The sequence below is a fragment of the Cygnus atratus genome, chromosome 2 (genome assembly GCF_013377495.2).
Source record: "Cygnus atratus isolate AKBS03 ecotype Queensland, Australia chromosome 2, CAtr_DNAZoo_HiC_assembly, whole genome shotgun sequence".
In the NCBI taxonomy this organism is placed as follows: Eukaryota; Metazoa; Chordata; class Aves; order Anseriformes; family Anatidae; genus Cygnus; species Cygnus atratus.
In genome coordinates, this window is record NC_066363.1 from 58,480,045 (window position 1) to 58,492,755 (window position 12,711).

Consider the following 12,711-nt stretch of genomic DNA (forward strand, 5'->3'; position numbering starts at 1 on the left):
GGATGGAAATACATATTTCTTTCAATCAAAAAGGAGTATTTTTTCCTATCTGTATCCAATGCCTAATTGCAGCACACTGAAAATGGATTTACGGGGCACTTAAGCGCAGATGGTACACCCTCGGGAGCAGGCCTCTGCAGACACAGAAATGTGAAGAAATGGTGGGAGAAACAAAGTCCACGCGGGACATGGATGTGATAGGGCTGAATCATAGCTGGGACAGAAGAAATCCTAGAAAAGAAAGAGGGGGAAAGCAGAGAAAACACTAAGGGGATGAATTTTAAAAAGGGAACAGGGGTTCAGCAGCCAACAAAGTAGAAGTGATTGCTAACAGCATCAGAATCATGAAATCAATAATGCACAAAGAAAGAAGGAAGTCACCCAAAGCCAAGAGGAGTGGAACAAATATCCAGAGCAAGCCTGGAAGGAGGAAGAAATGGGGTCAGAATTGCAGGTGGAGATAGGTTTACGTGGCAGCGTGAAGACAAACAGCTCGAGCTTCAGGCAGCAAGAGATGCAGAGGCAATAAAGCAACTCAAGGTAGAGAGGATGATGTGGCTGGAGCAACAAGAAAAAGGTGACAACGATGCAGTCAGGACAGTGTACAGGAGGAACAGGGGGGGGAAAAAAAAATAATAAAAATCACACACAAGAGCAGGGGAAGCCAGAAATAAAACAGGCAGCCACCCAGACTCCAGCAGTCAAGCTAAGAACTGCGGCAACATCTTAAGGGTTGGGATTTGTGTTCTGAGATGAATCACTGGTGCTAAGAAAACTCCTTTTGCTTGTTTCCTCTCCCCACCAGAGTCTTTCGCCTCCCTCCCGCCTTCTCCTGAGCTATCCTTGGCTTACCCCCGCGCGGTTTTCTCAGGGCTGAGAGATTTTAAGGAGCGGCATCCTTTTCCTCCCCAAGAGCTGTGTCCCCCCCACCCCAAGATTTCAGTTAGCTGTATGTGAGCTCTCTCCAGCCTTGGCTGCATCTGATTCTTTCGTGAGTCACCTCCCCCTCTGCAAGGGAGGCAGGCAGGAGCTGGTCTGGAGCACACGCAGCTTTCTCAGTCGTCTCAAAGCAGCACAGGAGGCTTCTTACTCCTCACCAGGAGCCTGGGCACAGTCCAGCCCTCGGCATGCCAGATACCTCACGGGGGATACCAGCAACATCAGCACGAAAAAAATACACCCTGGGAAGCAAGAGAAAGTGAAAAGGGCCCCAAATTCACCGAGAAGCGTTCCCTTTTTGGTCACCCGATCTGCTGATACCTTACACGTCATCTTAAGAGTGCAGCCAACAGCTAGCAGCATCGTACGGGTTTATCTAAAGAGTCGAGAGCAACTCACTGTCCAAACAGCTTTAAAACTTTCCTGCACCTAAGAAGCAGGCGGCAGGGTCACGTCACACTCGGGGAAAAAAGAGAAAAGCTGCCAACACCTTGCTGCAGCAGCAGGGACACAGCTAAGCTGGGAAGCCTGCGAGCAAAGGCACCCTCACCGGGCACTGGGCCTGCTCCTACCGACACCCGCTTGGGGCTCCTCTCCCCAGCGGCCGGGTACCGAAGGAAGACACGCTCATTCGACAGCTATTCTTAGGCTCACCGGAGAAGCGATTACAGAATTACTGGGTTACATAATCTTTTTTATATAATCGGTACGAGGCACTTCACTTACGCAACGCGAGCTGGGCGTGGGGAGCAGGCAGCCGGCCGCGATAACCCCTTCCCCGACGGCGGGAGACGATTCGAGTCAACTGAGCGTTTCAGAAGCAACAGGGGACAAACACCTGCCCTCGGCCTGGGGAAGGCACAAGCATCGCCCACCACGCTCACACTGACCCAGAAAACACACGGAGCAGGGCCTGCCCGCATCCCAGGCGCTTCGGGATGCCAGAGCCAAGGGATGTGACACGGCGCTGAGTGCTCGCTGGGATCAGGCAGGGCGGCTCCGTTGACTTTTAATGGGCTTTGGATGGGGCCCAGGATTAGGCCTTTAATAAAAATAGGAGGTCAAGATTACCACAGAATTAAAATAAACTTAATCCAAATGCCCTTGGATTTATACCACGGCCGTGCCCGCAGCTTCTGCCTGCAGGAAAACCCGGGCAAAGCTGCAAGAGGAACAGGCTGGCTGTTGCCACACAGAGCTCACAACGTGAGTCACTGCAGGCACTGGGGACAACTTCACCTCTCCGAAGGTTTGGGGCATGCTCCAGTGCATCTCCTGGTGCATTTTCAGTACCCCACCCAATGCCTTCTAGCTAACACTGGACATCTACACAGACCATCATTGTGTATAGGGTACAACAAGACCCAATCTGCTAATGTTTGCCCAGTGCTTTAAGAAACAAGCACCAGAAGTGTTACCTTCAGTGAGACGCCCATTTAAGTCCTGCATACTGAAAACATGAGGTGTTTCATGAAATACAAGTTGTGAGATCTGGAGATTGCACCTGCAGGCCCTAGGATATTTTACCATTACCGCACACAGCGCTGGGCATTGGTCAAAGTTCAATTATAGCTGTGGACTGCTGCCACTGCGGGAAGACAGAACTGTGAACCCCCGCAACAACAGGGTATCTACACTGCTAAAAACAAAGTCCTCTTTCTCTACGGACCAAAGGAACAGAAAACAGAAGACAGAATCAAGGCTTTGATCTCAGCTCACCTCCTTCGAATGACGCTCAAATCCAAAGGTCTCTGCCTTGGCATTTTCTCAGGGTTATGAAACTAGCGATATTTGGCTATTATTTAGCACTTAACTGCCTCCTCTGCTCTCTGGTTTCCCTAGCAAAAACACAGACCATTCCAAACAAGAGGTAGGCAGCCCCCTTGCCCCAGCGTGGCACACACTGCTGGTTTAGGCAGGGACACGGGCACAAGCTTGGGAATTGAGAGTGCCATTGTTTCAGTTACATCAATGAATGAAGCAGCTTAACGTCATCTTACACCACCTCGAAATAAGGGGTGACCCAGTTCTGAGGAGGTTTAACTCAACCCCGTATGCTATTATTCCTTCTGTATTACAGACGGGAGATGTGAATCGTTGTAGTCAAAAAGCAGAGCAGAGGAAACTCCGGGTCCCTCACACAAGACCGTGCTGACACACATTTGCCTGCCGCTGCTACCCCCGGATGAGCCGCTGTCCTCGGCACTGCTACTTCTCAAACCCCTGAAAATCACGGCTCTTGTTAGGGATATGACATTTGGTTGGGATAGATAAGACAGCACTCAAGATGGGAAAAGCTCACATCAGCTTTAAAAAGAAAAGCAAGCCATACAGAAGCAGATTTAAGACTTCTCACACCTCTGTTCTCCCCTTTTTTCCTCCCGCTCTTCAGGCTAGACAGCTGTCTGACCACTTGAAAGCATGATTTTCAGAGTGGAATGTTTCTTCTTCTGTTTTGGACTGAAATCTTGCCAAACTTAATGGCATTGAACAGATTAAGGTAGAATTTTAAGCCTTCCCTGTACTGGTTTGAACCTACTGCTCCAAACATAGTGACGAAGTGCAGCCCTGAGCTGGGAACTCAAATTGTAAGAGAGCCAACAGTGAATTTCTGGATCTCACACCAGTACTGAGATAATTATCTTTAGCGATGAGCAATACATTTTCCCCCTCGAGGAGCACAAAGGAAAGAAAACACTTGCCTGACTCATCCTTACCCGGTTCTCGCATCAACAGATAAAAGCATGCTTAAAGTCACCCGTGAGAAGCGCCTGCGCTGACTTTCCTCATTTACTGAAATATCGCAGGGAAGGCTGAAAGGAATTTGCAAACCATGTTAATGTTTTGTTTTGTTTTTCTATCCACTATAAAATTTAATAAAAAATTAAATAAAAAAAACAATGAGTTACACCTGGACAACTCCTCTGGTGGAGACCATTATACCGTGCATTTTATTGCACTGTCATTCTCCACGAGGAGTCACCGTGCAGTACAAGCACTGTAACTCCAAGCTTCTGTGCTTACACTGAACGGATTGCACTCAAAGCAGTGTGGCATAAACAGCTACACTTCTCTGTTTAGGTGAGTAGTCTCTCTTATCAAGGAAGGGGGAAATACAGACTCAGGTCAAGATACACGAGAGAATTTTGTTGGTCTACCTATCTTGTGTAAAAAAGACAAATATGCCAGGAAAAAAAAATAAAAATACACAAGTTAGAAGCAACTTAAACACACCTTTGCTACTACAGCTCATTGTCTCCCCACCCAATATACACACCCAGACAAAGCCAGCAGCCCGAGACCCCTGCCATCCTCCCACATGCTATGTTCCTTTCACTTAATATTTTCTTTTCAGGGTTCACACAATGGCTTGGGTTGGAAGGGACCTTAAAGGCCATCTAGTTCTTCTTTCTCTGAAGGAGATGCAAACAGACAGGAATACACATAACTAGAGAGGCATGGAATGATGATAAATGTGCTTGCCTTAACCTAATGTACTTGAACATCAGACTCATGCAGGTATGGGCTGCACATATGGATGTGTGTGATCCTAACCTCTAATGCCACCAGCACAAGACCTGAGAAGGACAGATTCACCCTCTAAACTCTTGCCAGCTATTAAGTTGCATGACACCATCAACATCAGAGGCAGGAGACCTCTGGGGGCTGTTTTTGTCTTGTTCTTACCCACAGCACAGGAGTAGAAAAAGATTCAATCAGAAAAGGTAACAAATGGGATTGTTCCCAAGGACACACAAGCTGTCAAATCAGACAAGCGGTGTTGTGCAAAAATTCATAAACAGAGCTGTTTTCCTACATGAGCAGGAAAAAAAACAAACTGCTTACAGAGGGCAAGAGAGCAGCCAGGGCTGGAGTCAGACTGGCACTGGGCAGGGTGCGCTCCTGGTGCCATGCTTCACCACGCTCCAAGAACAGCTGTTCTCCACAGTCATTAAACTTTGAACCTAAGGCCACATCACTCCATCATTACGTCTCTCCTGGATGACGACCAGGAGCCCCCCACCTGACAAGAGGCAGCAGCAGTGCTGGGCCTCAGCCCTGATCCAGCTCCAGTACAAGTGCTTGGGTTGATGTCTCACGCTGTCTTTCGTGGTCGCTTTCAATAAAAGGGATGAAACCGAGGTTCTCTCTTTCAGACCTGCTTTTAATTGATCCTCCAAACGAGAGAGCCCCATAGGATGGAGGAGGAGTGCCAGAGGAACGCCGGGTTGGCCATCACTCACCAGCTGGACTCCAAAACTACAGCTTCTCCTGCAGCACACCTACCAAGGGACCTTCTGTGGACATGCTCTAGTGCCACAACCCCCTCAGCTGCCCCACTGAAAAGAAAGGGCAGGGAGGTCATTAGCTCCAGATCGAGCACTTCAGCTCCAATGAACACTTGGCAAGTAATGTGGGAAAACAACAGAAACATTTTCTGGAAACGTCAGTCTCAAGAGCATCTTCCAATGGAAACAAAAAACAGACTCAGCTAGTTTTGCCTTTTAGCAGTGCGTGGAGAAGACCTGTTTTCTGCCCCTTGCTTATCGTTACAAATGCAGGTATTGTCTGTCCTGTAACTCCAACCGGAGGTGATGGCTAACATACTGAAACAAGTGTGCTACCAAAATGGGCAGTCCTGCTCCAAATCATGAATTCCTTCTCCTCCCTTCCAGCAAGTTTTGTGATGCTACTGCTGCACAAATCTCTGCTGAACCAAAGGAAAACTACTCTTTCGCTTTTTCTCATCCTCTTTTTGGTGACTTTAGTTCTCCATCGCATCAGCGGGTTGATCTGATTCCTCTGCAGCCACGCGATAACCAGACCTGTAGGAGCATGCAGCTGGCAGTGGGGTTAGGAAGCACCCTCGTCAGAGACAGCCCGCCCCACGTTAGATCAGGTACAGATTAGAAACCACTTCTTGCTAATTCCTCTCCTACAAATCTGCCAGACTGAAAGCTGAGTCAGAGAGAAAGAGGAAGAGATTTTTCGTCAAGTTATTTAAAACACGGGTTTAGTTAGCACCTATTTAGCACAAAGCTGAAGACACACTTGAGAATAAAGACATTTTTAACTTCCCAGTACAAACTTTTCCACTTAATATGCAAGAAGCCTCTCAAGAGGCATCATTCTCATTAAAATACACACTTCTGTGTCTTTTGTAGTACTTCACAAATGTCAGGAAAGTGACAATATCCACTATTTGAGACCTTATCTTTCTCTTGCCTTGCAAGTGCTCTTTCAGACCTACAACTCTGGGTTGTGACCCCAGCCTCCAGACAGAGCTAAGATTTGTTGCCCAAAAGACACTACTCAAGGAAAGAAAAAAAAGATGCTTTTAGAAAGTTGTTTTTTTTTTTTTTTTTTTAAACCACTTGCTAGTCAGAACAGAGTTTTTATTTGCCGTAATAAATATTAATGGGATTTCAACAAAGCCTTCAGCAAAACACACACACTGTGGGAACAGGTACACTGCTGAGGACACAAACTGATGTGGCACCTTCAAAAACGAGGCTGGCCACTGCTTTCTGAAGTGTGTCTTATTTAAATGGATTTTACTTTATATCACAACAGATTAGGAGTACGCAGGCAACTACCTTGGCTGAGCCAGAAATCAGATTTTTTTTTTTTTTTTTAATTCAGTAACATAAGCTCAAACATCAATCTGCTCCTGTCCATAAATTCAGCCTACACAGATGAGAAGGGCAAACCTGTATTTGGGCACACTTACTCCAGTTTTTCCTAACCCAGTCCTATTGTAGTAAAACAAAATAAGTTTGCATTAAACCAAGAGTTTCCTTGAAGCCTTATTTTCCCTCCGCTGATTTTAGCCAAGACCATTTTAAAAGAGCAGCTTAAGCCTAAAGGCATACTTCGGTCAAGTTTAACACATCCGTCCAGACACCTGCATTAGCTGAGCGGGAAGTACCAAGATCAAGAGCGTCAGAGGACTTTCTTTTTATAGAGAAAGCATGACGGAAGGTGCTAAGCATTTCTGACTGCTTTAAAAAAAAAAAAAAAAGTAAATAGGTTTTATAGATGCTTTTTTCTGATGGGGAGAGGAAAACACCAAAAAACCCACTGCACAGCTATTCATGCCTTCCCTTAAAGAATGCAAATAGCACTCGGGCACCTTGCTTTTCCCTTCCCTTCCCGCGGCTAACACGAATCCTTCTCCTCAGCAGCAGGAACGAAGTGAGAAAGGGGTGTAAGCTCAGTCCTCCTGCCTGGAAATCACAGCCCATCTCGCTGCTGTCAAGAAGCGGGGGAGACTTGCCAGCACCAGTTGGATCACGAAACGATTAATCTTAAGTAAGTTCTCTCCTGCCTTCACTCAGCAAAGCAATAGCTACTTCCCATCCAGCAGCAAGACAGAAAAATAAAATACTGCCTAAGCTGCTAAGCCCCTATGTAATAAAACTAACAAGCAGCAGAGAGTAAGCGGGCACGTCCACGCTAACAACTCTCTCGCAGAAACTCTAGTACAGCCTCTTCCCATCGCAGGTTGAGGAAAGGATCACGCTTCTCACCACTTTTGCATATGCAAAGCCCATAGAAGTTAAAACTTCTGCACTCCATCAACAGGACAGCATCAGTGGGCTTTCATGGAGAGGGACACCGGAAAGGTAACCTCGGTGTGCACACACATTGAGACGTGCAAGGGTACACACATTCCTGGAACACATACATAAAGGAAACCCTGACAGTGAATGGAAAAAAAATAACTATATGTATATATCAGAACCTGTGAGGATTATTGGGAAGATGCCCACAACAATCAGAGCTCTAGTTGTGCCTATCATCATCAAAAGTTGGTGGTTTTTTTCCCCTCTTTAAGACTGGTGTTCTTGCCCATCTTAATGTGCTTGTTCCCACAAAGGCAAAAATCTGCAGAATAGCCAAAGATTTTAGGCTTATCTTATATGCTAGAACCTCTCCTGTTGAAATCCATTTACAAAAATAATAAAAAGCTTCACACAGCAGTTACCCAACTGGGAAGAAGCTGGCCAACTTTGCTTTTTATTTAGATGAATCTTACACGACAGACTGTCACAAGTGCTTGAATTTTATTTAAAGTTAAAACATTTTGCTGGTCACATTACATGTCTGTTCTTCTGTTCTTTAAGAAAAAAAAGGCACTTGACTCATTTGTAGTATCTCCCATCTGACAAGGTAACAATAATTACACTCACCATTTTTTTCCAACCATCCAATTATCAATATTTCTATCAGCATACACATTATAATTTCTAGTAAAGAGAAACCGAGCATGCAGAAACTAGTTCCAGGGTTGCTTTGGACACACTGGAGGCCAACCAGAAGCTTAGGTAGCTAAAATTATTTGACAGTTTTCAAGAGCAAGGCTACCCAGCAAGCTACAAACCGAGCTGCCCTCAGCAGAAGTAACTCTACAACTCCTCCTGGACTACCACCAGCAGCATCATCTGCTGGGCTTCAACAGCTCAGACCAGCTTCCCATCCACGAGCTCAGCATCAGCCACTCAGCTTAGCCTGGCACACCTGCAGCTGCAGGAGAGGAACAAAAAGCACTCGTTCTGAGAAGCAACCCACCAGGAAATAGCATGGTGCCCACACTCAGGCTGAAAACAAGCTCACTTAATCATACGGGGGCAGGGGGAAGAGGCTGGTTTAGTTTTATTTTATCCCATCCCAAAGACAATGATACTCATTAAAGCCAAATGTGAGCAAGCCTTGGGATGTCTGAAGAAATAAAATCAGAAAATCTTGATATATACCCCGGACTACCAAACAGACATCACGAAGGCACTCAAGTCAGTCCATTAAACTGAGAGCCATCTACCTGTACAAAGCTGAGACAAAATACAGTCCTAACAGAGGAATTACATGCTGCACTAGTTAGCAGGACTGCTGACTGAGCAAGCATCCCAGCAAATGCTGAATGCACTACGAGCTTGCCAAAAATCCAGCCTCTTGGAGAAACATGGAGTTTCAGGCAACTGTGGTTAATAACACACTGCTACCTCCAGGTAGCTGAATTAATTTGAAGGAGAAAGATGGATGAATATTTAACAGTATTCATTTCTTCCTGCAAGAACCAAAATTACCTATCTAGTCATCCATCTCAAGAGTTCCTCATTTTAGCTTACACATTCAACCAGACAACAATGACAAAGTTGTGAGCAAAACTTATGGCATCTTTGGCTCCTCTCCTCACAGCATCATCTTCTCAGAGCATAGTTATCTGGGTCTTTGAGTTGGGGATGTTTCTCCTATTGTGGGGGGGGGGGGGGGGGGGGGGGGGGGGGGGGTGGAATAGGAATAGCATTGTAAAAGTCTTTGTAGTTATAGTGGGAAAACAGTTGTCAAACAAGAAAACTCAGAATTAGTCCCTTTTTCCTGCCAACACGGCACTCTGGGTGTTTCTGTAATTACTGTATTTCAAGCTCTTCTAGAGAAAGGACGAGTGTCCTAGCATCAAGTGCCAGCAGTTTCTTACATGTAAATCCTGTTCTGATAACAGTGCCTTCAGTTGCCTTGGTGCGATCAGCCACCAGTGTGTACCAGCACCTTCCCCTCAATCCCCCTTTCTCGTCTTCTCCCTTAAATTAGAAGCAGCAAACAAAACGCGACCTCCCCAGGGGAGCGCAGTGCCGTGGCTGGAGTCCAACCTGCGAGTCACAAAGAAGCGCTCAACACGCCCTGAATTTGATGTACACCTCCTGCTGAAGGAGTTTATTCCTCTCACCGGCATAAACAGAAGCTTTTAGCATCCGTTTGGACAGAAAATACATGCACATCTTATGAGTATTTTGCGTAATTTAAGTAAGGAGAACTTTAAACATCAGCAAACTACTGCAAACTGCTGTGAAGGGCTAAGTGGCTTTTTCCCCCCATTATTCGGATAATAGTCAAAGCCATTTGCAAAATGCTGAATGAAAAATATGTTCCTCAGCTAACACTTAAATATTAATTAAGATCATGTAGAGAGTGCAAATAGATTTAAAAAAAGTAACAGTGCAATCTCAGATAATAGCCAGTACAGAAGTCAGCACAGAACACAGCAAAAGTTTCAAATACCAGTAACCTTCTAAACAGCCAGATGTCTCTGATTAGTTATTTAAACTCTCAGTGTTCTGTTTCTGGGCTTTTTTCCCCCCCCCCATAGAGCACAACTTAAAACAATTTGTATTACTTCTTATTTACGTCTCATTTAAAAAGGTATCTTAAGTACTTCCAAAAAAAAAATAATAATCCACAGACCCAGATGGCAAAACAAACATTCTAGATCAAAAGGAAAAAATAAAACACACCAACAATCCACCATTAAAATCAGTATAAAAGCTTAAATAACAGCACCATGGGCTACATCCAAAGAAGATTTATGCAAATTACTTTTTCAGGCAGGCAGGATCTTTTTCAACAGAACACACATTACAGAGCGGAGACACCTGATCACGCTGATCCTGGCCACGCACAGATGAATAATCCCCTCTGGGGAACTCCATCGCCCATTTCATTAATCGACATTTTGCCATTTGTACTTTCTGAAGAGCTCTGGCAGAGTCAAGGAGCGATCACGGGCCAGGCCCTGGGCCAGGTTTACAGCCCGGGTAATGAGATGCAGCCCAATTAACTTCAAAAGAGTTGCATTTGTTTACATTAAATGGCAATTCTGATCAGAGCATTTTAATGCGATGATAATGGATGACATAGTGGGCAACATACCAGAAATCGTTCATCTGTGTAGGTGGCATAAACATATAGTAAACACCGTATTCATGAATTATATTCATTACCAAAAACAGTAATTATACAAGCCAGCACTCCAGTTTCTATGTGTGGGTTTGTTCGGATTTTTTTTTAACTATTAATTCATTTTCTGCCTAAACCCCACGGAGGGTTCTACGTTGCCCCCCACGGAGGCAACACAGCTCGCCGCATCTCCTAGACCCGCAGCTGGCCAGCCTGCGAGGAATCAGGGCTTTATAGAGCTGCGAGCATGTCTCAGACAAACCCACAGGCATCGCCAGAGCCATCTCAACAAGTGGAGAAGGCAGAGACCAGCAGCAGGAGCATGATGGCAAAACCACCGTGGGGACCGAGGGTGGGCATCGGTGCCCTCGGTAACGTGCCTGAGATTCGAAGGCAAGAGAAGAGCCAGCTCCCTGCCTCACCAGCACGCAGACGTGGATCTTCCTGCTGAAAAAGGGAAGAGTTTTCCAGCCCTGTGACATAATTAGGTGGCACAAGTCCCCTCTCTGATTAACGTGAGCTGCTATTTTGTTTGCTGTAAGTACCGAAGCCACGCTGCCAAGGCTCTCCAAGAAGTTTAGCACACTGCTCCTCACGCCAAGGCAACACCAGTGCATGCCTGCCTTCCCACCTACGTTCTGCCCACAAAATGATACTCAAAAAATAAAAAAGGAAAGAAAGAAAAAGCTACCTTCCACTCTCATCCCTCCTGAAACACACCAGCTGCTTGGTTTCGCTCGCAGAGCCAGCCACCATTCACCAATACCAGCATCCAAGAGCTCCGGACCCCTGCCTGCAGCTCCCTTCTTGAGCCCAGCTCTTGGCGAACCACCCCGTGGTGACCCAAAAAATAAAAACGATAAAGCAACTAAGGCAGGTCGCTGCCGGCAGCGACACCCGGGGCACCCCGCGCCCCAGCAAAGGTCTTCGCGTCCCACCTAACCGCGGGGGTCCCGGAGCCCAGCCCGGCCGCCCCCTGTCCGGCCTCACCTCCCACAGCAGCGACAGCAGCAGCGCGACCCCCGGCTGCAGGCACCTCATGTCGCCCCGTCCCCGCGGCGCCCCCGCCGCCTCACACACGCCCTGGCGCCGCCGGCAGCGCCATGCCCGGCGCCCGGGGAAGAGGCGGGCGGGCAGCACAAGGAGGGCAGGGCGGGCGGCACAAAGAAGCCCAGCACCGCCACCACCACAGCGGCTGAGGGCGGGGAGAGGCGGTGCCCGCCCCGGTACCGCCCCGCTCCGCTGCCCGGCCGGGAGGAGGCGGTGGCCGCCTTCGCCCCTGCCTCGCCGGCGAAGGGTGGCGGCGCCCGCAGCGCGAAATGGCGGCGTCTCTCTACCCGCAGGGCAGCCCCCGGCGAGCAGCCCGAGCCCCCGCGGCAAATAGCGGGGGGCAGCGCAGGGAGGCCCTGAGGAAGAGGAGGAGGAAGGGGCAGCGCTGTCGTACGGGTGGGGAGCCAGAGCTGCAAGGGTGGGCTTCGCCCCTGCATGTGTACCTTTGGTGCTTCAGGGGGGCTGTGCGTTCGTCGTGGTCATTCACATGCTTTATTAATTATCAACAGCCCTTGGCCACCTTGTCTGAAAGGTCTCAGGACTTGCCTTGAGCTGAGGTGCACCCTAATGTCCTCAGTGGGCCCCATGACAGATGGCCGGTGTAATTACATCCTGGATGTTTCTTTCACTGCCACCTTGTCATGGTGCTTGGAGCCTCCTTTTCCAAGCCCTTTTCCACCCTTACCACAGCTAGACCTGACGGTCCTTCAGGGAGGGACAGCTGCCCTTCAAATTTAGGTGGGACTGGAGTTTACCAAGGTGTTCTGTGTTAACAGGAGAGCTAGCTTAGGCCTTGGGAAAATATCAAACTGGATATGAGGGGGGAACTCTTCACCTTCTCCTGCTGCCATCTGAATAACAGACCTTTCTCAGCAGCATTTCTGAAGGAGGTGTACACTCCCACGATCCTGTTGTGGGCTAACGATTTTAAAATGATTAGCACATCCTTGTAACGCACATCTCGTTCTGTGCTTCCCCATTGTCACA

The 12,711-nt window shown here is 47.5% G+C and overlaps 1 protein-coding gene across 1 annotated transcript in view; it reads right to left on the bottom strand.

Annotated features, from left to right (window-relative positions):
• Positions 1–11,874, bottom strand: part of VOPP1 (VOPP1 WW domain binding protein) — a 68,083-nt gene extending 56,209 nt beyond the window's left edge. Inside the window, exon 1 of the mRNA XM_035552481.2 lies at positions 11,665–11,874. Within this exon, the coding sequence (XP_035408374.1) occupies positions 11,665–11,715 (51 nt within the window). The 5' untranslated portion in view covers positions 11,716–11,874. The remainder of the gene's footprint in view (positions 1–11,664) is intronic.
• Positions 11,875–12,711: the final 837 nt, after the last annotated feature.